This window comes from Hirundo rustica, chromosome 12 (assembly GCF_015227805.2).
Source record: "Hirundo rustica isolate bHirRus1 chromosome 12, bHirRus1.pri.v3, whole genome shotgun sequence".
In the NCBI taxonomy this organism is placed as follows: domain Eukaryota; kingdom Metazoa; phylum Chordata; class Aves; order Passeriformes; family Hirundinidae; genus Hirundo; species Hirundo rustica.
In genome coordinates this window covers 12500201-12526420 of record NC_053461.1, presented here as the reverse complement: position 1 = coordinate 12526420, position 26220 = coordinate 12500201, and the positions used below count along the sequence as shown (strand labels likewise).

Here is a 26220-nt window from a genome sequence, read left to right as displayed (position 1 = left end):
AAAGGAGTGTGTATTTCAGTACTGCAGTTACTGATGTGTGAAATACAGAAAAATGTTAATTGAGGCAGGCTTGTGAAGTGAAATTAGTTGCAAGTGGACTGTAGATGAGCAAAGGGATTCTTAGGGTGTTGCACCTCAGCCACACTTGGAGGTTAATTCATTAGAGATAATTGGAATGTTAAGTAGTTTTCTATAAGGAATCGCTGCTACAGTGGTCTAACACTTTTAATCTGATTGAATCAAATGCTAATTACCAATATTCAGATTTATGCTATGCTTATTTATGTACTTGCCACCCTGATTACTTCCTTGACTGCTGATAATATTTTCTGTCAAGGGTGACAGCCCTTCAATCATCTGAAAATGAGGTCTTGAATGAGGGAAACTTCAGCAAGAGCTGCCCGTCCTGTCTCTATACATAGAGTGTGTTAAAACACAGGAGCAGCTGAGCAGTCTTTCAGCGTTTCACAGCTGATTAAATCCTCACCAATACCTCCAGAGCAAATGCAGCGCCTTTGGCGTGGTTCTCTGTGTGGGCTTGACAGCACTTACACACCGCTGCACCCAAATTCCAACAAATAGTCTCTTGGCATAGACATGAGTGGGTTTGCAGCCTAAGAACCCAAATGTGGTCTGGGTGCCTTTGGGACCTAGCAGGGCTTGTTGCACTCCAGTCAACAGGACAGATCCATGGTCTCTGGAAGCAGGGAGAGCAGATCTGGTCTTCCTGGCTCTGTCCCACTGGGCAGAGGCCATTCAGTGTGGTGGGACACAGTGTCCATGCCCTCATCCAGGAGTAAGACTAATCAAATACTGCAGGATATATTCTCCACAGTAAGAGCAGAACACCAAGGTGAGTTGTCAGGAGTGAAGAGAAGTGCTGATTTACACCAGAAAGCCAAATACAAACCCAAAGCCTGTCACAGATTTTCTTTTTTCTTTCCTTTATTTATGACTGTGACATAAGTGTCCTTTGCATCTATTTACTCTTACCTGGGGTCTCGGGCTTGCATTATTTCATTTGCCCAGATGGGCTGCATTGCTCTGTGAAGGATGATCTCTCTGTGCTGGAGAGGTGCCTGTGCCAGGTCCCATGCATGTTATCTCTTATTTATTGCCTCCCTGGCGACAGGCTGTCGCCAACAAGCGGATAATTAGAGTGGCTCAGGCTGGAGACCTGTGGAAAGTCTGAGTACTTTCATAATTAGCCCATAAATGCCGTAGGTTTGTGCTAGAATCCTCTAAAATTTCCGCTATCAGAAGCTCAAGGTTCTTTCTTTAGTGACATATTTATCTTTTATTCTTGTAAAAAGGAAATCCTTGCATTAGGGATCTATTCTCATTTGTGTTGACTTGCTTTTGATGGCTTTCTATTTAAAACAGACAGTTTTTGGTTTTGGAGAACCTTGGAGTCATTTAAAAAGAAAAACATTCCCTCTTTCTGCATGTGCTCCCACCCTGCAAAGAAAGAGAAAAAGCAAAAGGAAAAAGTAAGAATAGGAGAAAATTGTTATCAGAAACAGCTAAACCAACAGCATAATCTGCAAGTTCTGTGTGTACTGATATCTGAAACATAATTATCAAGCTTAAGTTAATTAGACTAATGCTTAGAAAATCTGGCATGGCAGATTGTGGTAAGTAATTATATATACCGATTAAAAGATGTAATATGCAGTGAGCAAAAGCAAAAAGAAAACTCCATTTGATACAGCCAGTGAGCACAGACAATTAAGAAGTCAAGTAGATGAGCACCGACAAAGATACTGAACTTTGTGGAAGATGATGGGCAAGATGCCAATTTTTCAGTGGAACAGATTTTGCACAGTATCAGTCAAACTTTTGTTTTATGAAAATCCATGCTACTGTTTCCTAACTTAAATACATGAAGGGCCACTTGCTTTTGCATTAGGGCTAGCTGACATGAATACAAGGGAATGTGCAAACAAGAATGTGACATTGGAGTACTAGTTTACATATATATAGAAGTTGTGTAAATGGCTTTCCTTAAAAGCAATTCACAAGATGTCATATGAGAAATAAAGCTGTGAAGACAGTGTCTTCTGCAATTAAGTTTAATAATGATTATGGGTCAGGATGAATGGGGAGAGCTTGAATGCCTTTGTACCACACAGTATGTGCACAGGAAAACCCTGAAACACACTGAGAACATGATTTTTTTTTTTTTTTTAATTTTTTTTTAACTTTTGCTTGAAGAAGTAAGTTTTGCTTGAAGAAGATAGTTTAAATTAAAAAAAAAAAAAAAAAAAAAAAAAAAAACACTAAAGAAAGGAGAGAAATGTAACAACAGACCTGTGAAAGAAGTTCTCACTGCAACTTCAAAATGTGTCTAAATAAATAAAATTGTTTTGCAAGTTCTCCACAAAGTGTGTGACTGTACAATTGATTCCTCAATCAGCTCCCTCCTGAAGGAGGAGTGAGAAACCTGCAAACTCCTAGTCTGGTAAATTCAGATGAAGCAAGTCCATGCATGATCCATTCTCACAGCATTTAATCCACAAGGTTTTGACTGCGCTTCTGGAATAACGTACAAGTTCTTCTCAGCAGAGCCACGTGTTTTATTCATATCTGCTGGAAATTGCTTTCATTTCCGTTGATCTCATTGTTTCCTAAGGCATGAACAAACTGATTGAGCTGAAAGCATACAAAATTACTTTTTGTCTCTGAAAATTGGGAGTGTTTGGGTTGCTTTAGGTTGTCTTTGTACCTTTCCTCCATCCTGCACGGTCACGTGCATCCCCCCTAAGCAGTGTGGAATTTTCCATAGCTCTGGAGCATGTCCTGTGGATTATGCAAAGAGAAGGTGGTGATCTGCTGCCAGGGCATCAGCACCGGAACAGAACTTGCAAAAATATTGCAGACTAAAAAAGTTCCTGTGACTTTTCAGATGAATACTTCTAAAATATCTGTGCTCAAAGGTTTTGATATTAATTCTGTCCAAGAGCAATGATACTGAAGTCTACATATTAAGTAATAATTGTTATGCAAATGCTATCAGTTTATGATTTCTATATAGAAAACATGGGATGTCTGGGAGGTTTTAGCATGGGCAATAGCAACTGTTTTTTCCTAGGCAGTTTAATAAAATTTTCAATATATTTTCATCAAAAACACCTTTCTACTGGTAGAAACTATCAGCCTTAATTAACTGATAGTCTATCTAGATAAAATTAATTCTTCCCAAATTCACGCTCCCTTCACTTAAATTAATTTCAGAATATTCTATTCCATGGCTATTATGCCATCCTTATTTTTCTGCATGGGCATTTTGTGGGTATGCCTTATTCCCCAGAAGAAGGATTTCAACAGAAGGCCAACACTGCAGCTTGGAAGAGGAACAAAAAGATTCCTCCTCCTCAAAGTGAAGGCAGCCTGTGCCCCTCCACCCCGTGAAAAGTCGCTGTTATCCCAGTCTAAGTTTCACTGAGTAAATAAGGGCTCCTCTATTGAGCCCTTATCTGTGACTTTTTTTTATAATTTAATTTCATGTATGAGTTCAGAGGTTCACTCGAGGGGTGAAGGAGCCTGCTTGAACAATGCCAAACTGTTCTTCACTTTCCCTCTTACACATCCATCCATCCATCCATCCATCCATCCATCCATCCATCCATCCATCCATCCATCCCAAACAGAATCTAGGACCATATTTGCTATGGATAATACATCTTTGTGATGTTTGCACAATACAGAAAAAATTAATATGGGCAAAACCTCCTGTGATGTCCTTTAATAAGACTGCGTAAGTTTTACAGCAATATTAATGGGCTGGAAAAACTGGAAGAGGTGATTGACCATCTGAAATCTCCAGTTCTGCTCTCATATACGGGTCTGGTTCCATCCACTGCCACTGGATCATTGAGGTGTGTGAGCCTTCACTGGGTTTAAAAACTGTTCTAGATATTGAAGATTTTCTTCCCTTTTACTGCTGCTACTTTAATAGATGAATTTGCAGACTCTGGGGCATTTGCCCTTGATAAAATTTGCTTGGTTCTTATCCCACTAGGTCAGTGGAATATCAATAGATTCTTAATGCAGTCTGTCTTTTGTAGTTTCTTTCATTTCTCAGAGCAAAAGTAAATGTCATTCATATTGGCAGGTTGTAATGGGAACATTGAGATAGTAGTTTTTAAAAATATACACAACTTCTTTCAAATAGTCTTTGTCTCTCTCTAATGTTTCTTCAATGTGTCTATAGCAATTACAAGGTTAGATATCCCTTAAGATGGTAGAAAAGGTCATTTTGTTGTCTTTTCTACCCTATGCCTCAGTGAAATATTCATGGTACAGCTCAGGTACTGGGCTCGGGTTTAATGTTTCGTTGCATTTCCATCTGTTTTGCTGTTGCAGTTGTTGATGTTGTTTTTTTCCTTGGAGGGGGTTGAGGGAGCATGGAGGCAGCAGTGAGGGATGCTAGCATATGAGTCCAGACCTGATGGAAAAGAAGAGCAGTGAATCTGCAGGAGCAGAGTAGCTCCTTTGATCCACACTCTTTTTTCTTTTTTAACATTAAAAGAACTTCTGGTGAAAATCTGCCATTATGCATGTGGCTCATCAGTGATAGATGTGGTAGGCTCTGTGCCTTCTCAAAGGCATAGCCACATTAAAGTAGTCTTTTATATTATTTGTAAAGTTCATTTGTATGGCAGCACAGACGCTGAAGCCCAGCTCCTCAGTGAGCCAAATGGCATTAAGAAGTTCCAGGGGTGTGTGTGCAGCAGAGCTGCCCAGGGTATGCGGTGCCTCGGGGGCAAAGGGCAGCACAGAAAGGGTGAACCGGCGCGGGGATGCAGACCAGGAGGACTTGGCAGCAGGTGCCCAAGTCCCTTGGCCGCAGCCAGCTGCCACCACCCAGCTGTTGCAGACCTGGGGACACCACAGGGACACAGAGACCTGGGCAGGCAGGATTTCTCTACAGTGGGTTTCTCACTGATGAGTTTTAAGCTCTTTTGTGACTGTTTTTACTGTAATGAGAGTGTTTGGCCCATAATATCTCACCAGGATTTTTCAGATGCTTTTTGATCATCCTGCTCCTTTTCAGCATTTCCCTCTTACTGCTGTTGATTTAAATGTCATGACATTTTAAACATGACTTATTATAACAAAACAGTATATAAAACAATATGCTGCATAATAAATGCAGCCATATTTTTTGAGTGAATGTTAAATGAGAGCAATTTATTCCTCAACCTATTTTACTACCTACTTACTAGAGGGTATTGGCTGCCTAAGTCCCAGGGAGGCAATCTTGGTGGTGAAGTAGTCTTGCATGTGCAAGGCTGAAAGCTAAAGAAGTATTTGAGGGATGCCTGGGGAAAAGGCTGTCCTGGGGATGTAGCTTTATCCGGGAGTGCTGTGATCCTGAGCGCTGCGGGGAAAGCAGGACAGGATCATCCTGGGAAGGTCTGTGGGTGGGTGAGGGGTCTCCTGAGAAGCACACACGGAATCAGGCTTTGAAGCCCCCACAGTTCACCTCAAATATGTGGATTATGTCATTTCAGACACTGAAGTCTCCTTGAAATCCTCCTACAGTCCGTAGAGGGAGTGACTCAGAGTATGAGTTACTTCAGAACACATTGATGGAATGTTTTCATCTTCATTTCAGAAAGGGCTGCTAAGGGTGAGGATTTTTTTTTAATAGGAATAAGCTAATTCCCCAGAGAAGAAGAAATACATTCTGACCACTGTGGGCTCTTCCTCTGCATCCCAGAGATGGGGTGAGAGAGGTGGAACTCCCCCCTGGAGATGAGGGCACGCTCCTATTCCCCTGCGTGGTGAACTGGCTCCGTGCCAATGCCACAGGACTCACAGCTGATATCCTTTGTGCTGTCAGAAAAAGACAAAGAAAGCAAATAAACCAAATCAACCTGCTTAACACACATGTGTTTTCCTTGGCATGTCATGAATCTTACTGAGAGTATGGCAAATATTTGTCTAAAGTTAAGAAGATTACTGAGGGAAGCTGTGACTTTGAAACTCACTGCAGCGGGAGCCAGAATACATCACCCTGCTGCAGGCACCTCGAGGTTATCTCTGCTCTTGGAGTGGGACATGCACATCTCTCTGCAGCTCTGACCTCTTGGGAAGAAGCTTTCAGTCAAGTAGTACATGCACCTGCATGAAATTTTTGAATCACTGACTCTATCCTTGATTAAAGTGCTTTTCCTTGATTAAAAATAGCCTTTTTTCCAAATGAGTAATGTTGCATGGCAGCCTGTGCACGCAGGATAAGTTTTCCTCCAATATTATCACGCTGATGCCTTTGCCATTTCTTAACCAGGTCTCTGTGTGACACATTTCTCTTGTGCAGACAGCCCTCTGTAGCCAAGGCCATTAGGAAGCTCCCCACAAAAATCCACCTTCTCTTCCCAGGTGAGGAAGACTACAGAGGTGTTTATAACATTATCTGCTAACTAGGAGGATAATGGGCATGATGAAAATGTATCTAAACACTTTTATAGATCCTTGCCTGGATTCAAATCAGGTTGTAAATAGCAGTTCCCCAAGTCTTTGGCAGGACTCCTTACCCCAGTGGATATTCCTTCAAGTATCTTCTCTATAATGTGCTCACTTTCCAAGAATTTTATCTCAGTTGGAGCCAAACTGGAAGTCTGTCAAGATCTGAGCTCTTCAGAGTGCAATCTACATATTTCACCGAATAGCAAACGTGTTTTCTATGCAACTGTCATTCTGCTTGTGGGCTTACTTGTCTTTTATATTTTCAAAAGCAAATTTCTTAAGATTGCTTTTACTTTTAGTCCTTTTTTCTTATCAGAATTGTTAGAACCCAGGGTTTGCAGAGTTTAAGCAAAGCACTTTAACATGTATGCTTAAGGGTTTTACTTAACCTTTATATGTTTTCATGAAATTCTCTTCATCTCTACGTGCTAAATAGGGTGCAGTTATTCCTATGTCCGTGTGAATTGTGAGGTTCAAGTCTTTCCCCAAAGCACAACAATAAAACTGAAAAAATATTTGCAGTCGCTGTGACAAAGAGTCGACAGGAGTGGAAAGAACCACCACTCTCTAAAACACAGCTTTGATAAACTGAGGTTTCCAATGGAATATATGCTTTGCAGCAATATCAGCAGCTGTGAGGTAGCAGCATATCTCATGCAAAAGCAGTAAAACAATTGGAGAAGGATTTTCCAGTAGATACTTTAAAAATTGTCTCATATAAAATGCAGATAATTTAGGCTTTTTTTTCCCATCTCCTTAAATAATTCAGATTTTATGCAGCAAGTAAAACCCACCCCAAAATCAGGGGTTTCTGATTCATGCAAACGCAGATATCTGTATGGTATAGAATCATAAGCAAAGTCAGCAGATGAGAAAATTATAGGATGTGGGTTTTTTCTGCAGTGTTCACTGTAAATTAGAGCAATTAAATTAGAGCAGTTTTGTAGCTGTAATTAAATACGGAGACAGGCCCAGAGATGCGGAAAGCACTGAACTGCCTGAGCTGCTCAGGTGGGAGGGGGAGCAGTGGAAAAGGAGCTGGGAGAGGGGTCCTGATCCCACAGCAGCTGCTGGGGGCAAAGAGGCCTCTGGCAGTGCATTAACACAAAGTCTGCTGGGTCGTTTGTGTGGTCAAGGGGGAGGCTGCTGGGTTTGTTCTCTGCCTTGCTTTGCCTTTCCTGGGCCCGGAGCAGAACAGAGGCGATGCTCAGCTGGGAGACAAGCCCAGGGCTGGGAGCTGCTGCAATGATTTCCTCCCAGTGTTCTACCCAGGTAGGTAGAACAGGATGTGAAAGGCCACGTGATTCCAGCATCCCTGAGAAGCTGATTCGTGAAACCTCTGTGCTTCATCCATTATTCTTTTATTTTACATTGCAAGTCAAGTCGAGACATGAGCCACAACTGAAGGAAGGCATGGAGGCAGGAGGCTCAGGCTGGCAGAGAAGGGCACCTACCAAAAAGCTCACACTCCTTTCAGCAAGACAGCAGAGAGTGAGGAAAGGCTGGAGCATAGCAGGAGGTACAGATAATAGCAGTAAATGCTGCATTTAATCACATTGTGCGGTGGGGTGGAAATGAAGTCTTACTCTGAGGTTACAAGTGAAATACAAAGAGAAGTGAAAGGAAAGAAAGCACTGGGGGAAATGAGCAAGGAGGTGGAGACCAGGGGGAACAGGGCAAAGGAAACCATTGAGGAGTTAACTTGTAAAATCAGTACCAGAGGAGGCTTAGATGGCTGGAAGTCATTGCCAGGACCAGGAGGTTCCCAGTATCACCGAAGGGCTGAGGAGCTGCAGCCAGCTCAGCCCTGGAGTATTTCTCCCGTGGTGGGGATGCTCCACCACAGCTGCAGTGCAAGAAGAGGAGCAGGGGTGTGCTCTGGAGTGTATTGGTCACAACTCTGCTGCCGTAAGGGAGCTGGGGGAAGCAGCGTGTAGCAGCCCTGGGATCAAGTTTGTCTCCAGCCTCTGGAGAAGGGTTGCTACTGGTGAGAAGAAATTAGATTTTCAGCCTCCTCATGGTTCATGTGTTAATCTGATGTTGAGATATCACTCTGAATATTTCACTACAATGTAGGATTTAAGTATAGAAAAGATGCCTGGATATCCAAAGGTGTGTTGGTAATAATGAACACCAGCAGCTGGGTAATACCTAATCTCTGATTCAAGCCACTGGCAAAAATTCATTCTTTTCTTTTTTTATTAGCTTCTGGTTTTGATAATACTATATTTTATAATTGCTGAAGCAGCTGAGTTTTGTTATGTTGCTGCAGTTTTGTGTAATTACTCTCCATCACTATAATTTTTCTTTTAGTTAAATGCATTGGAGGTTATAAACTCTTAACTATCAACTATAAATATTCATGGGGAGTGAGAATAGTTCTAACTACCATAAAAGCTTTTTCCCAATAATTTTGGCTAGTGCTCTGTATTTACACAGGTTGCTTTTCTGATGGTGCTGTGGCATAAGTAGAAAAAAAAAAAATGCATATCACTTCAAGCAACAGCCCGTTACAAACCCAGTCCCCTGTAGTCTGCTGTGCTGAGAATTCTGGGCTCCTCCACAAAGGGCAAGAAGGAGAGGTCCCCCAATGTGAATGTGCTATAAAACAATATTGTGTTTCCCTTAAGAATTGCAGTGATAAAAACATAGACCGTTCTGCAGCACTAGAAACTTTAATAAAATAACATAAAGCACAGCTGTCAGGTCTGCCAGCATCTCACAGTGGGAGACATGAGTGAGAAAATGAACACTTTTCACAAGCAGAAATATTCAAAGAGCTCCACTGTTTACATGTAATCAAGACTGACAGTCATAGATTATCGGTGGAAGAGCATTTTCTGCTTGAGGTGAAAGAAGAGGATAATTTATCAGGAAGCCCAAGAAGTCAGACATCAGTAATGATCTGCTTGAAGAAGGGCATATCTTAGAAATAGTGCATTTATTTGTACTGCAAGGCAAGAAGATGTTCGGAGTTATAAACACGAGTCTTGGTGCTTGAAGAATGTTGAGAAGATACAGTGTGTAATTTGCTGGGCAACTGCGATTAGAGAACTGACTAATGTGTGTCTCAGTGCTTGTTCAGAATATTAAAAGAAAAGTTTAGCATAATAGAGATTGTCTAAAAGAGCTGCTCATGCTCTCTCATCCTGTTCCCTCCTTTTGGAGTTACCCAAGCTATGCTGAGGGGGTTGATCACCTTCCTGTTGATGCTCAGGATTCAGAGACACTGCTGTAGTGAGTGCCTACAAACAGGTTTGGTTTCAGAGAATTTGGGGCTTTCTGAGTTTTGCAGTAAAATATTTTGTTCACCTGGTGCAATGCTTTTGCATCACCTTCCTCTTATGAAACAGGCCAAGTACCAGCTGCTTTGAAATGTTAACTGATTTGGAGCCCTACAGAAAAGGTCTCAGAGACTCACCTTGCCGTGGTGTGCAATGAGTTTGCAGAAGTAACATTGTACAGAAAGTATCGAAAACTTCAAGCTAGTCTGTGTTTGGATATATCTGAGTGATGATGTTGTTCGACTTCTCCAGCTTTTACTGTCTAGCAGGGATAGGAAAGATGGATAAATCACTATTTTTTTATGGATGGATATCTGGCAAATAGAGGCACTTTTTTTCTCTTCAGTTTGAGCAGAACTTCTGAGTGTCCTCAAGGTGCAAGAGAGTGTTGCTTCCTCAGTTTAATCCAAAGTTTCAATACAAGTTAGATGTTTGCAGAGATTCACAGCTGGGACTTGGATGTGTGTGTGAACATGAACACACTCCGAGGCACAGAAGTCCCTAAGAAACAAGTATCAGCTGTTATGTTCGTTCCTCACCTGAATTCTAAATCAGTACCATTTATAACTGAAATATCTATGTTCTTCTCTCCTGAAAGCAGCTTTACAACTTAGCTAAAATACTACAGAGACTCTCTTAACCTCTCTTAATTAAAACAAAAAAAAATTACACAAAGTAGCTTTAGCTTACAGAGGCCCTCACAGGGAGAACTGAACCTAGCTGAAATGTACTTTACATTTTACACATTAAATAACCAGGTGAGACCAAACCTATCCATGATCACATTACCTTGTCACCATTAGGGATCCCTAGCAGATCCAGGATATGTGAAGAACAGGAAGGTGCACAGGTGGACCTGCATTGTGCTTTTCAGCTTCCATTGAGTTGTAGTACACGCAATCCCTGAGCAAGAGTTGGTAACAGCAACCTTTATTTTGTCATCTGTCTGATGGTACTGTTGCTCTTGAATCTGCAAAATGTTTAGCAACCAGAACACCATGGAATATTGTGGGGTTGGAACACCTAGGTCGTCTAGTCTCAAAACATCTCCCACTAGACCAGGTTGCTCCAGGCCTTATCCAGTGTGGCTTTGAACACTGCCGGGGCTGGGGCATCCACAACTTCCCTGGGGAGCCTGTGCCAGTGTCTCACCACCCTCACAGCAAAAATGTTCTTCCTAATATCCAACCTAAATTTCCCCTGTTTCAATTTGTACCCATTACTTTTTGTCCTATCACTGCAATTCCCAATGAAGAGTCCCTCTCCCTTTCCTGTGGGCCTCCTTCAGATGCTGAAAGGTGCTGTGAGGTCACCATGCAACCTTCTCTTCTCCAGGCTGAAGAGCCCAAATTTTCTCAGCCTGTGCTCATGGAGAAGGTGCTTCTCTCCTCTGATCAACTCCTTGGCCTCCTCTGAACTCCTCATCTAGCAAGGTTATCCATTATTTAACTATTTTGCATCAAAGTGGCTGTCTATGGTTTGACTTGTACTGGAGCTGCAGGATGGTGGTGTCAGAGAAGGGCAGGCAGCCACCAGAGGTGTTTTTCCCAGTATCTCCAGTGTTAGTTTGGTAATATCACACACTAAGTGGCACTGGGGTGGTAATTGTGGATTGCACCTCAGAAAGGACTGGCATGGTAAGAGCTCTGAGCACAGAGTAGTCCTGGGATCCTGTTTGGGTAGATGCAGCACTCTCATACTGAAATAAAACTCATCTGTTAGTCAGTTGAACAATGAATACCTTGGCTGTGGCAGATTTAACACCTCAGGCGGTTGTTTGACATTCTCAGTGTGCCCACCGAATGTGGAGGCACCTTTTCGGTGCGAGAGGCTCGAGACGCCTGCGCTGAGCTCCCACCCAGGCCGGGGCTGCTCTGTGTCCTGGGGGCTGTGCTCTGGCAGCCAGGGCTGCTGGGCTTCCAGGCAAGTTTCAGGATCCACTGCTGCTCTCCATACATCTGTTCTAACCTCAAGCCAAAGATTGATTGTTTTTAAAGGTTAGCTGTTATGTAGCAAGAAACCCTCGCCTTTGCCAGCTTCGTGAAGTCACTGTGGTCTGTAACTGCACTGTTTTAACACACAGCCACAACAACAGCCATTGCAGGTTAACCCTCTTTATTAATACTCACTTCAGCTTTTTTGAACAGGAAAAAAGGGATCACCGCCTACCAGTCACACCCCCAGTTCCCCAGTCCCCACAAGGAGCCAGCTCTCTGGATTGTGCAGAAACAAGATAGCAAGGGAGAACAGCAGCCAAATAATGTCACTAAAAGCAATTCTTCTGGGTTAAACAAGGAGACCTTGAGGAACAGGGGCAGCTCTTCCTTGCCTTCCAGCTTTTGCCTGCTGTACTTTGAAGCACCCACCACACCAGTGGAGTGAGCTGGACACCTCCCACCAGTGCTAGGTTGAATGAGTAAAACACTCGGTTTTTTTTCAGAAAACAGCTCTCACCTCAGTCAGATTTACCCCATCTGCCTTGCCCTGGTGCATCCTCCTGTGAAGTGTGAGCATTCCCAGTCCATAGAAAATAGAGGATGATGGATACTCTTTCCAATAACTCATTGCCAGGTCAGCTGTGGTACTTAGACGTGCTGTGGGTGTGTGCAGAGGGTGAGAGCAGACATGTGGACGCAGGGCATTGCTGATAGTGTGTACACTGTACCACCAATCCCTAGCTTTTCTTTCTCTCTAATTCTGTGGCATTATTACAAGATGGATTTATAACATACTTAGTGCTAATGTAACAATGAAGATTATTCTTTCTGAGTTGAAGAGTAATACATTTTGATTTGCCTACAGCTACTGCATTGTATTGGCATGAAAGGAAATGGCTTTCTAATGCAGCTTCATCTGCTGAGCAGGGGGAAATCTGTGCTGCAGAGTGTAAAACTACATGGGACTATAGCTGGCAGCAAAATTCAGAGTAGGAGAAACATAGCACAAATAAAAGTATTTGTGAGTTGCAGGTATGCTAACAATCCTAGTTTATTGCTAAATGTTCCATATACAGAAAGGTAGTTTGCTTGGCAGATTCCTGATGGCTTCATCTTTGGTTTTTTCACCACTTCATCTTCCATACTAAAGTTTGTCCTGCAATAAAAAGTGTAAATTCATTAATTTTCAGGGGTTTTTGTGACATTAACAGGAAGTTGATATTATGAAGTTCCTTAGAAGCACTGGTGCTGTTAAGGCAGTCTGTGCTGTGCTCTAAACCTAGAGAACCACTGGAATCTCAATACTTAATCCATTAAGTAAATGTTTCTGCTGTCTGGTATAAATGCGGCCTTCACTTGACATGTGTCGGGCATTCTTTGAATGGACATGTGCACAAATAATCACTCAAGTGCCAATATTTACCCTGATATGGAGCTCCCCTCTTCATGAAAGCAGCAAAGCCATCAGCTTCTCCCTTCTGAGTGGCAAAGGAAGAAATAATCATGTCTGGGACAATATCATGTAATAGTTACTGCGTATGGGATAGATCAAATTTTTGTGGGCATAGTGTGCAAGTTGGACACAAAAAATACATGTTTCTGTTTCATATATTTTTTTCCCAATAAATCAATGAAATATAATTATGCTTAAAATACTAAGTTTCATTTCTACACCATAGATGTGTCGTGCTCTTAACAACTGTGGGGAAGGATTAATAACTTGCATGCAGAGAAGGAATGAAAAAAATATGAATATAAACTGCTGATGGGAAACATGCAACAGGGCCTTGTTATCACTTTGATAGGAAAGGTGGTCCCATGGGCAAAGGAAAAGACAGAGAGAAAAAATTTACAGGAAATAGTGGCAAGATGTCCAGCTCACTCCGCTGGTGTGGTGGGTGCTTCAAAGTACCTGAGTGTTTTCCTATTGCTTTACCTGCCAGCTTTGCACAAGAGACTCACAAGGTGTCTGACCGTCAGCCCACAAAGCTGAGCCTGTCACTCACCCTGGTGCTGTCCTTGTAAATGCAGCAGAGCCAGTTAACCACTTGTCAGCACTCCAAACCAATAACCTTCACCTTCCTCTCTTCATCACCAGGTCTGCCCATCCTGAAGACACATGGAATAGTTCGATTGATTGCCCTAAATTTGACATTAAAACTGAAAGAAAAGAAACTGACTTTTTTTTCTTTTCTCCCTCAAAAAGTTGCAGCGACACGACAAAGATGATTCCCCTGACAAGTGGAGGACAGAAGAAGAAATGGCAGCTGAAGCAGAGATTCTGAGGAAGTATTTCCAGGAAAATTAGAGGTAATGATTTGAACATTGAATTACTCTTGCAACACCCAAAACTCTGTTCAAGCCTGCAGAAGCTTCTTGAGGACAACAGGGTAAATATCTAAAACTGAAAAAAGTTTTGTGTTGTTTCCAAAAGGACACAGCACTCCAACAGAGGCTGAAATAACATGCTCCTTCTTGAATAAATCAGCACCATCCTAGAGCATTTCATTTCCAGACAGCAAAAATAATGGTGTATCTAGAAATGAGAATCATCAGCATTTACTTAAGACGAGTCTTTAATCTAACATATCCTCCCTCTGTTCTTAGGACAGAGACTAGCCCTGGTTCCTGTACACAGAGCTAAAACTGGTGTGTCTGTGTACAACCACATTTGCATATGCACCCATACGTACAAAATTGCATCAGAATTCAGACTGTAGAGCGGGTAAGCAAACACTAACCTCACCTGTCAAGTATTAAATTATTTGATCAGTTGAACTTCCAAAACTAAGCCTGCTGGAAAACTGCCTGTTGTGCTAAATTTTCCACTGGTCTTTAAAAATAATTTTATTATTATTATTATTAATAATAATAATAATAATAATAATAATAATAATTTTTTAAAATACTTGCAGGGAGGACTAGAAAAGAGAAAACACTTGGCAAACACTAACATTGGCGCTCTAGAAATTGAGAGTTTTTCATTTTGTATGTGGAGTCCCAGGAGCCAGATTCTTCTAGCAGAAATGAACTGGCCCCCGGAGATCAGTGTGAGTTAGGCTGGGATGTAACACTGCAGAAAAGATGCCAAAAGCTCTCTCTCCCCTACTCCCCATATGCAGTTTGCCATCATCCAGCACTCTCACTTCTCTGTCATTTCTGACTGTTCCATGTTTTTCCTCTGAAGAACCAAAATCCCAGAAATAACCCTCGTCTCTCTGTGTGACTCACTGCTTGCAGCCCAGCTTGAGAAATCTTGAGCTAAACTGCGCATTGTATGGGTGGCACACTTACGTGGCAGCTCCCATCTCCTGTGCCACTCTGTCATTTGGATGGCATTTTGGATGACTCCATTTGCACCTCATCAGACTTCCCCTTCCCTTTTCTCTTGCATCGTGACCATGCTCTTGTCTTCTCCAGCCAAAGCAGCTGTGCCAGCCTTCCTGTAGATTGGCACAGAAAAAGCCATGTAACACATGTAATTCCCATCTGTGAAGGAAATTTCTCCCCAGCAGCTGGGACCTCCAGGGTTTGGAGCAGCAGGGTTTGGGCTACACGGTCGCATTTCTGCAGTCGCTGCTGGAGTTACATTTAGACACCCACTTTTCACCTTCTCAGAAATACGCTGCTCAAAAGTGAATTGCTCAGCCAGGAAGAGAATATCCTTGGTAATGCATGTGTAAGCACTCTTCTCTAACAGAGGTGTTATGTGATGCTCCATCTATGGCCCAGCAACCAATGAATAGTTGAAAATTGCACATCCCTATTCCAGTGTGATATTGTTTCCCTTTATTGATTTGGTAGGTTTTGGAGGGATTTTTTTTTTTTTTAATTGTCTCTTCAGAAATGAATTGGAAATGCTTTTTTTTTGTAGACATACTCAAAGAGGTTGGAATTAAATCCCCACATATCAGTAAAATGTTCTTTATCTCTTCTGATACTAAACACAAAGCTGGGTAGATGGTATAAATGCTTTCCTGCAAGCAAATTCGTGTGGCTGGACATCTATTTCCATTTATTATGAAAATGAGTCAGCGTGTGTCTGCATGGATGACCTCTTGATACGTTTCCTGTGATATTAAGGTCATTACCTTTCCTAGAACAAACTGGTAAATTAAATCTTCCTGGTATCATTATCATGAGAGTGCCTAGTACAGGCAGTCCTTCCAACCCTCAATTCCCAGTGTTAGGCGTCACTGTCAATCTCTTCTCCTCAACATTATTTTGCTTCTGAAATTTAAGGCTCTGAACCTGAGATAAAGGTGTATCTCTGCACCTTCTGCATTTCTCAGCCTTTGTCTACTCCCTCAACCTTGCTTCTAAAGTGATGAAGATTGAAAACTTTTGGCAAATTAACAAGGTTATACGCATCTTTCTTTGAAGCTATTTTTGTATTTCACCTACAAAGGATTTATTTTGCTTTCTGTAGGTTTACCTGAATGACACTTGACTCGAGGTTTTTTTTCATGCAGCACAGGGAAAGTCAGAAAGAGCTGAATGTGGGTGTTCTGCAGCCAATAAATAGCATTTTTTAAGGCCTCATGCATTATTTCTGTACTTCATTGTTTTGTTTAAAGAAACCCAGATTAGCAAGGTCAGCCTGAGAAGACCAAGCTGTGTTTTAGGGTTTTTCCAGCTACCCTTAAATTTATCACAATTCCTTTACCAACTGCCACAACTCCTGTACGACTGGACTAGGTACATTAGCACCTTTTACCTGTGTTTAGAGACCATCTGATCAAGGAGGACTTGCAAATAACTTTTTCCTAAGAAATATTTGAGTAAGGCAAGAGGCTCTTGGTTCTCTCCCTCCTTCGTTTGCTGGTGCTGATCCCTCTTGGCTGGCTGACTACATTTAAGTGCTTCTACATCAGTCCCCAGACGACCCAAAATATCCACGCACTTGCTTGAGGAAATGAACCCATTTAGCCTTGCTAAGCTTCCACCCTTGAGAAAATGCTTTTCCTTAAATATTTTATCTATGTGTGTGCAATATCAGTGAGTGAATTCGTGCTTTGCATGTGTTTCTGCTCTTCCCCCGGGTGTCCCCATGTCACTGTATCCCACATCATTAGGACTTGTCACTTGAACAGCCCCAGCAAGGGCAGGCTCTGCTCACAGAACCCTGTCTGCAGAGCTGAAGTTCAGGAGAACTTCATGTGGCTCTGGAAGAGAGAAACAAAAGGAAAGAAAAACGGTTTGGGGGAGGATATTTAATACAGAATTTCCCCAGTCAGTCACTCTCTTGCTTAGTAGCACCAAGATTTTACCTCTTTAGGAGTTCTTTGGGAGCTGTTTCTCATTCTGTGTTGGCTGTCCTCTGGTCAGCTGTGTTTGACAGCTTGGTTGCTTTTTGAGGTGGATCCACAGGGAAAAAGCCTTTACTCAAAGAGCAGGATTTGATGCAGCACCCTAATTTCCAAGCCTATTTTCAGATGCGCCTTTTGAATTTTCTGACTATGTATAGCTGGGTGTTTTGATAGTCTGTTTTGTGCATTTTAAATTGCACATGCCAGCAAAAAGGCTAAAGATTAAAAGACTTACTAACCTTCAGATAGTGTGTGAAAAAAGTTTCTCTTCAAAGGCAGCTTCAGTCTGTGTTGTTATTTCTGAAGAAAGAACCAGGCTGCACAAGTCTTCAGTAGTTTTCCTATTTTGTGCATAACTGAAGTAATACTTTTATGCCATTAGAAAAGTAGTCAGTCTTAAGTACAATGTCAAAATGTTTCTTTGCATAAAGAAGTTGACAGTGATATTCTGTTGCCAAGTGCTGGGAGTTGCAAATATTCAATAGCTTTGAATTGCTTGACCACCTGAATATTATGTGGCCTGCAACATGCTAAATTCTTGTAAAAGTCCCTTCAAAACAATGTGTCCTGCACAGTCTTGAAGGATTTCTGATGTCAATTCTCCCCCTTGTACCCAGTCTGGCAATGTTTCTGGATAATATAGTCTTTTCAGCTTTTCCAAAGAGTATAAATTTGATTCTTTTTTCTCCCACTCTTTCTCTGAGAGCACTCATCCTGCCTCACAGCTGCCTGTTCTGCACCAAGATCTCAGTGTGTGTGAAAAAAATGCTGTTCTACTGACTTCAGCAGGGAAATTACCACTGATAGCAGCAGCTGGCCAGGGAGGATTTAAACTTGCAATTTGACGTGCATCTGATTTTGCTCTAGCACCTCTGCAGTGTGAGAATCCACTCTGCATGCACGACAGTGAACACCAGAGCAATCCCATCACTTGCCTTAAATTTAGGGAAATATGACAAAATTACTTGCAACATCCATCTTTGCTTGTTTTACTGTATGAAAAACCCTGCTATCATTTCTGGTACTTTAAACTGCATAAGCCCACAAAGTAATGGCAGTGTCTGTGATCCACAGAGTGGATCTGGGATGCAGCGAGGACACAGTGTGCCCCAGGAGATGCTGTACCTGCACTGTGGGCTGCAGGGCACGTTGCCCCCTGGGTGGGCACCACAGGCATGGCCAGAGGGGTTTTCGGCCCTTGGTGCTGCTTGTTGGCAAAGCAGAGTCAGCAGGCAGTTTTGAAAAACACAACATGCTGTGTTACGGGAAATAGGAGCAGGGACAAGGGGTGCAGCAAGCAGAGACCCTCAGTAGTTTAGAGCCTCACTTCATAAAGCAGGGCAACCTTTGGAGTGCTTACACTGGAGTGTCAAGGAGAGTCAAGGGGGTGCCAGGGCCTGGGCAATTCCCAGAGGGCATGGGCTAGGAGCTGTGTGTGTGTAATCCTGAAGTAAACACACATCCCAGTAATCTGCTATAGATTTCTCTGCACTCTAGACTTAACTGCTATTAATTATATCCCCTGCTCAGAAAGAAGCATTAATTAGAAAGCAGGAGCTGGCAGTTTGCTTGTCTGTGTGAAACTATTATGACCTGAGAATGGAGGATAAGATTCAAGAGAAACACGTTTTATGAAGGTCACCTTGAAAAACATCGTAATAATCTGTCAGAAGAGAATGCAGCACTCCAAGTGTGCATTTCAGTGTGACATTATGCTTTAAGTAGTTGGAAATAGCAAAGTGAAGATGGATCAGATCACAGGGTCTGTGCTTTTCCACCCAAAAGTCTCTTTTTTCTGCGGTAAGTACATATAAAGTAATGCTTTTGTCATTTCAATGGGATGCAAGGCAAGTTAATTATGAACACAAATCCAACAAATATAATCTGGCTCTTGCTGGTATTTTTTAAGTGTAAAATATCCAAACCCTCCAACTCTGCCGCAGGGAGAAGGTTTATACACAGGAATTACATTACCTCTCCAAGGGAAGGTGCAAACAGCCAGAAGTGGTGCAGTGACTGTACAGCAGTGACTGTACAGCAGTGACACCCAGACTAGAAAGCTCAGGGCAAAAGTCTTCCCCAAATAAACGTGCTGTGCTGTGAACAGGAGCCTCAGTGTTGAGGTTGATTATTTTTCTGGTTGAAGCATGTGATTATTTCTTCTGAAAACAGAGCTACAGGAGAGCTAGCTAGAGTTATAAATGAAATGTCATCCTCATGTGGGAGGCAGTAATGTCCCCTCACACCCATTCCAGGGCTCTGTTTTGAGGCTGGAATTAGAACTCTCCTGAAAGTTACACACCTCAGTCTCTGGACTTTCATTTCCCTATAGGTGGCCATTTAATTCAGCTGTCCAGTACATGAACTCCATACAGCACTGCTTGGATCCTGTGATTATGGCTACAGTAGAAACATCAGGGCCACAAACACGATTGTACAGCAAAAATGCAAAGCAGCAAATGCGTTACTGTTGGTGAAGAAAGCTGACAGCCAAATGTTCTCTTAACCTGCACATCCAGCAGCCTGAACGCCTATCCGGGCTGCCTGTCAAAATCAAATATTGTCAGTGTGATCAGTTCTTGATGCACCTGCTTTGTGTGTCACATTGTATGAGAGGAAAATGGGGAAAGCCGAGCTTAAGTGATGGACATTTGTCACGGGACCTGGGGTAAAAGAGCTGAGGTGCAGGACAATGCTGAGCTTCAAATAAGGATGATCTCAACTCTGAGACCCAAACCTGTGCTAAAATGGTCCTAATCTCTTGCCCCTAAAGCTGCCAGAGGATGCTCTTACTGAGCAGCCAGACCCTCTGGAAGCAGATTCACAAAAATACGTGCCAAGTGATTCACAGGCTGCCATCGAGCTGTCAGTCAGGAGGGGCTTACAATGGAAACTGTTGCTCAAAATGACGTGGGAATGGGAAACATATGTTTCAGTGAGAAAAGACAATCAAACAAAGAAGTGGGTGGCTGGGGAATTGCAGCCACAACAGCAGCAAGATCCGAGCCTCGAGCACAGCCCTGGGGAGCGAGTTTGGGCCGTGCCCTCGTCTAACACTTGGATAACAGCTTCGTGTTTAATAAGCTGAGATAATTTCCCCAGCATTGAAGCCAGCTCCAAACATGTTCTGAAGTGAAGGTACAGAACCGAAGATACCAAGCCAAAAGCCCATTTCATGCTCAATTATTAGCAAAAGTTTGTATCATGGTATCCTGTTACTGTAGCTGCTGCATAATAGAACTGCCCAGAGAGACGTTCGAATCAGCAACTCAAACGTGACCTCAGGGCTTGAACACTGCCTTTGTGTGTGTCGGTATCTAGGCTGTGTAGGTAGAAAGACATTAATAACTCCTCCAGTAAGTGGTTATTTGAGAAAGGAAGGGGGTGATGGATGTTGGAAATACACTGGGCTGAGCGTACTTGAGGCTCTGTTGTTTGCCAGGATGTCAATCTTTCCACAAAAGCAGAGGTATTGCAGGGATAAACTCAAATGCCCCATTTGTGTCAGCCCCGGGGCTGCTGCAAGCCTCCAGCTACCACTGCATTAGAAACTGTGCCATGAGTTTGTGCAGGGATTTCACACACAGCTTCCACAGCTGTCAGGCTCTCAGCATTTCCCTGCTTCAGAAACACGTTCCACATCAGTCATGGCATCATGGCACCTCTTATCTGTCTTTTACTAGGATAGACCACGAAGAGTTAAATAAAATTGGAGCAGACTTGGCAAAAACTGCCCCATTCATTCTCCAGCATGTGAGGCTGGGGGCATTTTCAGGGTGATGGTCCCAAATCACTGGTGTGTAATTCCTTGGCATTAGGCAGAGTCCCACCACAGGGTTGGGATGGATGAGGATATACAAGAGATTATAGTCTTGAAAGAATATTTGTAGTAGCTTATATAAGAGATCATGAGCCTCAAAGAATCTTGCACGAGGTTATTATAGCAAAATAGATTTGAAGGGTAGGAAGCTGGATTTGATGACACAAGATGCCCTTTCTAATCCTTTGTTCCTATGAGGAGCGGTCAACAGAGCTGGGGACTGTGCTGTCTTACTCAGGGACATCAGAGATGTGGCCTCACTTCATGTTTGCTTTTTGTAAAATGATCCTGACCTCTGTCCAAGGGTGCTTTGTGAGTTAGGAATGAAAAGCACAATGTGAAAGGCAGGCATTAGTATTATTTGCAAGTGCAGTTTATTGAAAAAGCAGATAATAAATCAGAGAAATCTCTTTCTTGCTCTGGTAAATAATTTTAAAATAGTTGTGTGCAAGGCTTTTCTCCTTCCTCTGTTGCACGGGCTGTAATAGGAGCTGCAGTGTGCTGTGTGGGGGTTTAACACTGAACATTTCCTTTTGCCTGTTGCTGTCAGTGACTCCTGTCAGAACACACTAATGAGCACCCTAAGTCGTTAGTAATAAACAGCCTCACATTTTGTCTTACTAACAAAGATCAAAGCTGCTATTATATGTAATGATCTGTTTTGTGTGATATTTTTCAGGTAACAAAGTGTTTGGAACATATCCCATGACACCAGAAAGACCCCAGGAAGAACGACCTCATTCTCCAGATTTCAGTGGCCCTGGAGCTGCAGCTCGACAATTTTGTTATGTTCTACAAATACGGGATTCTTCCATGAAAAATTTTATTGGACCTTTGGATATCATCAAGGTTGAATTCCAGCTAAAACAACTAAACAGCACTGGTTCAAAATATTGCTCTGAATTGTAACTCATATTTTTCTGAATTGTGTACTTGGGAAGGAATCTTTTTAAATTGTCCCTTGGCCTAAATAGAAATAAAGTGCCAGGAAAATCAGGTAGCTACTGTGTTGAGGTACATTATAAAGTGTTTACTCCATGTTGTGCTCTTTGATTCAGTTATTGTATGTAGGCAATTTTATCATAGAAAAATTAGATCTTTTAGCAGTGTGGCAATTCATACAAACCAAGACTTGTTACAGACTAGCCAAGATAAACTTGGAAAGCTGTTCTTTCTTCCGATGAGTTCTGTAACAAGAAACAGTAAGCTTCCTGAGATCTTTCTTTTCTCTCTTCTTTTAATGCATTATGACGAGGCTTCTGGAGTTTTAAGTGATACAAAACACTTCTGTAAAACAGTTAATATGTGAAGTTGATCATGGGATAGTAATCACATTAGGGTTAGTCTGGCATGAATGGCTGCTCCCAGCCACAAACAGCGAGTGGGAGCCTCCCACGTGGAACAATCTCTTGGCAAGAAATGCTGTGTTCAGAGCCCTGCACAGGAAGAAACCCACCATGGGTTAGTTGTTGATCGCTAACACATAATACAGGAAAAGGAGTCAAACAACAGATGGAAGAGAGAAGTAAGTCTGTAAGGCTTGCGTGAAAAGAGCACCCATAATCCTCCTCTGGAACTGCAGGGAAGCAAACAACCAAAGCTTTCTGTGTCCCCCAAACTCAGGATGAAAAACAAAATGCCCCCAAGTCTTTCAATAAGAGTCCTGCTGAGGGAGGCCAGAGTGCAGAGCCTACCTGAGGGCTTGAGGAGGTCACGGTCAGGTCCAAACCAGAGCCTGGCAGAGCTCTGCCTGCCTGCACAATGTGCTCATGTTCAGAGCACATTCAACTGCTCCATGATAGTCTGTCCTGGAGGGCTGCAGCCTGAGCTGAGTAGTATGAAAATGCACAATGGATGAGATCTCATAATTTTCACCAAGTCTCTGCTCTGTACTGCAGAGCCATTCAGTCCATTGGATTGAAGTCCTCACACTTGTCAAATTTAAATAGAAATACTAGAGCAAAATCACTGATGTTCGATTCCAGTTTTTACTGCCGTGCTATTTAAATATTGCTCCTGAAAACCACTTTGATTCAAAGGCTTACCATGACCCAGTGTGGCCCCCAATATTTTCCATTAGCCCTTTTAAAAACTGTGCAGATTGTAACACTATTTCTTTTTCTGTGCGGAGTAAGTGAAAAGTCCATTTTGATGGTGTCTGCACTTTTTAGACCCTGAGCAAGGGCTGAATAAACAGGAAATGAAGGTCAGGGAGCAAGAAGCAACAGAGAAGGTAAGGTGAGCAGACAGAATGGTCAAAGATGCTGGCAAATGGGGCAACATAAATGGTTGTCCTTTTGCACTTTAGCATTTCAAGTAGCTGTGATTTCACATAGAAGGAAGACAATGCTTGTGCTGCTGGGGAACAGCGAAAGGAAAACCTTAGCATTCGTTATATTTTCAAACCTGGTGCTCAATGTCTTCCTATTTATTATGGAATATTCTGTATTAATTCCGTAGCCTGTGATGAGCAGGTGCTGCGCCAACGATTTAGCATGGGGGCTGCAGAGCAGATGAGTGCTGAGCTCCATGGAAGATTTCATTTGTGCAAATGAGGAGGCCGTTATCACAGCACTAAAGGTCCTGCTTTTAAAAAAAGCCTCCTGTGACATTATGCACAAAACAACCTATTTATGCAGCATGAAAATATTTATGTGCTTCGCTCCAGCTTAAAAAGGGAATTTGCAATAGATGAGGGACATGAGAAAGGATTGGAGTGAGAGATAAGGAGACATTAGAAAAGGCAGATCATGAAGTACATGACATCCTGCAGCAGTATGTGGAGTAAAACCCTCGTGGTTTTTTTCAGATATGGACCCTTGAAGATGGTGTCTGGATCATTTAAATACTTCTTACAGACTTCATTTTCCACAGGCAGGGATGTATGCAGAGATGCCGTTGCTGGAAATGGGAGGAGATGCTGTGCTAAAGACACTGATGGCCTTTGTAACCATCTTTGTCCTTTTCAAACTTCATCTCTCGCCCCCGTGGGGGTCGTGCCTGGGGCCTGCCTTTGGGCTGGGGAATGCTGCAGTGCTGAGCTCTCTCACCCGAAGCAGGAAACACAGGAAAAATCACCCCTGCAGGGGCTCAGATGTGGCCTAAGAGGGGTGGTTCCAATGGGGTGGCTTCACAACAGGACAGAGCTCAGACCCTCGTTCCCTGTCCTCACACAGAAGAAAACTTCCCAGATTTTTTTTCAATTCCTGAGAGTTTTTCCTGAAGCAGCAGTTCCTCTGAAGAGCTGCAGGGGCTGTGCCTGTGTGCCTCTTTTTCCATGAGTAAACCCGATACGGTTCAGCCACAGCTCTGACTTGTAGGACCAGGTTGGGAGCTCCACATGTCCCCTGAGTGCCCTGGAACAGAACTTGCAGAAGGAGTGTCTCAGGACATGCACGGGAGAAGAGAGGAGTTATTGGGAGCACACATCTGATGGGGACACAGCAGCCCAGGCAGCCACTTCCTGCCACGCCAGGCAGCACACGTGCTTTCAGCAAAGGCTGCGAGTGCAGCGTGAGGATGTTTGTTACTTGTCTTTCAGCAGTTCAGCACTGCTCTTGCTCCAGATGCAGATGTACCAGCTCCAGGTTCTCCACGGGACAGCTGATGCCACCCCAGGCAGCTCAAAATGGTTGTGTGCTGACAGATCAACGGGCTGGGGATGGGCCGTGTCAGCTCCTCGAAGACTTTGTGTGTTAATTCAGAAATCTGTGCTGCTTCTAACCTCCCCCAGCACACATTCAACCACCCTCAGGTATCAGGTTCTCTTTTGATTCTGTGCTAAAATAAGCCAGTGTTTTGTTTTTAATTAATGTTGGAGAGAAGGGAAAATGTTCTGTTGGTCTCTGGGAGCTCTGACTGGGCTGCAGACTCAGGCTGATGCTAAGACCATGGGTCCTGGCTGCAATGGGGAATCAAGGTCAGCTCCTGGCTCCTGAAATGTGGCCAGAGACTGAGCACTCCTGGAATAAAAATACCTCAATCCATGTGGGATCTGGGATTATCTCATACCCAGCTGTAAAGCAATAAAAATCTTAATGCCCCAGTACCCACAGAGCTAATGAAAAACTCTCAAGCCCAAACGCATGCATAGTGACAGCCATGAAAGTACCAAAATAATTTCTGTGCCAGCTTTCTGTGTCCTCCTCTCCACTCCCCACCTCTCACTGTCACTGTGGTCGATGGCTGCTGAAAAGCCTTGTCCGATTCCCGCATCTGGTTCCTGACGTGCAGGCCAGCAACTCTGTGAAGGAGAAAATGCTGCTGCTCATGTAAGCTGTCCTGTGTGTTGGCAGGGCTGTGAGTTTCAGAGCAGAGTGATATATTTCAGCTCTTGTGAAATTTCTGAATAATCAGCTCATCAAAAAATATCATGCAGAGTTCCCTTGTAGTCCTTTCCAACTTGCCACCTCTCCTGCCAATAGCTCCGTAGGGTGACCACAGCTTGGCAGAGCCCATTAGCAGAGCTCTGCACAATCATTTGTGAGTAGAGCTGGCTGGAAAATGCAGTGTTCCCTCCTGGAAAGAAAAAAAAAGAAAAAAGATGAGGTGGGGCAGAGGGTGTGTTTTGCTTGGCATTTCAGAAAGAAGATTTTCCCTTTTCTCTCCAGAACCCTCTTCTACTCCCCCACTGCACCTCACCCTTTTTCCTCCTTTAGAAGGTGACTCCCAGAAAATAAAAATTCAACTTGAAGTGGCAAAGACATTGGATGCTGTTTGATCTGCTAGTGACTCCTCCTGGCCCCCAGGGCTAGGAATGTCACTGCAGGATGGGCACCAACACACCGGCACCTTCTCCATCAGAGACTCCTGAGTAAGTTGTCCTTGGACCTGCAACTGCCCAGTTTATTCTTTGGAGTTTCTTGAGAAGATATTCTGGAGATAGATTTCTCTCCTTGAGCAGCACAGCAACCTGCTGTTTGGGCATCTGGGAGCTGGTGACCTTGTCCCTGTGCATAGTGAGATGGGGGGTGCTGGAAGGGCCTCAGGGAACCCTGAGCAGCAGTGCTGCAGAGATAAGGGCCTGAGCAGCCAGAGTCACTTCAGCTGCTCTTCACAGTCCTGGACTGCCTCCAGGTATGTCCCTGTGCGCTTTCCCATTCATTTTATACACCTGTTTCCCAGTCCCAGATGATCATTGCTTTGGCTGGGAAGAGCAGAGTTCCTGGCTGTGTCCTCTAACCGTGCTTGGCTGCTGACACTGTGGGGAGAGGCCGGGCTGGCTGCAGACCCCCTTGGGGCAGGTGGCAAACAAGTCCTGCAGAGGAAAGTGGTGCAAAAATCAATGGTTAGTGCATTAGGGTTAAAGCTGTGGCATGAAAGCCTTTTACAACGGAGATTATTACATTTTTTAGGTGTGTGGTAGCTGCATTGACCGTGGCACTTGGTGCAACATG

At 43.2% G+C, this 26220-nt stretch overlaps 1 protein-coding gene across 5 annotated transcripts in view; it reads left to right on the top strand.

Moving 5' to 3' along the window:
* Positions 1 to 25461, top strand: part of FHIT (fragile histidine triad diadenosine triphosphatase) — a 605820-nt gene extending 580359 nt beyond the window's left edge. For all 5 annotated transcript variants that reach the window (XM_040076810.2, XM_058422315.1, XM_040076809.2 and 2 more), the window contains 2 exons: positions 13902 to 14005; positions 21504 to 25461. In XM_040076810.2, coding sequence (XP_039932744.1) covers positions 13902 to 14003 — 102 coding nt within the window. In that variant the 3' untranslated portion in view covers positions 14004 to 14005; positions 21504 to 25461. The remainder of the gene's footprint in view (positions 1 to 13901; positions 14006 to 21503) is intronic.
* The last annotated feature ends 759 nt before the right edge of the window (positions 25462 to 26220 follow it).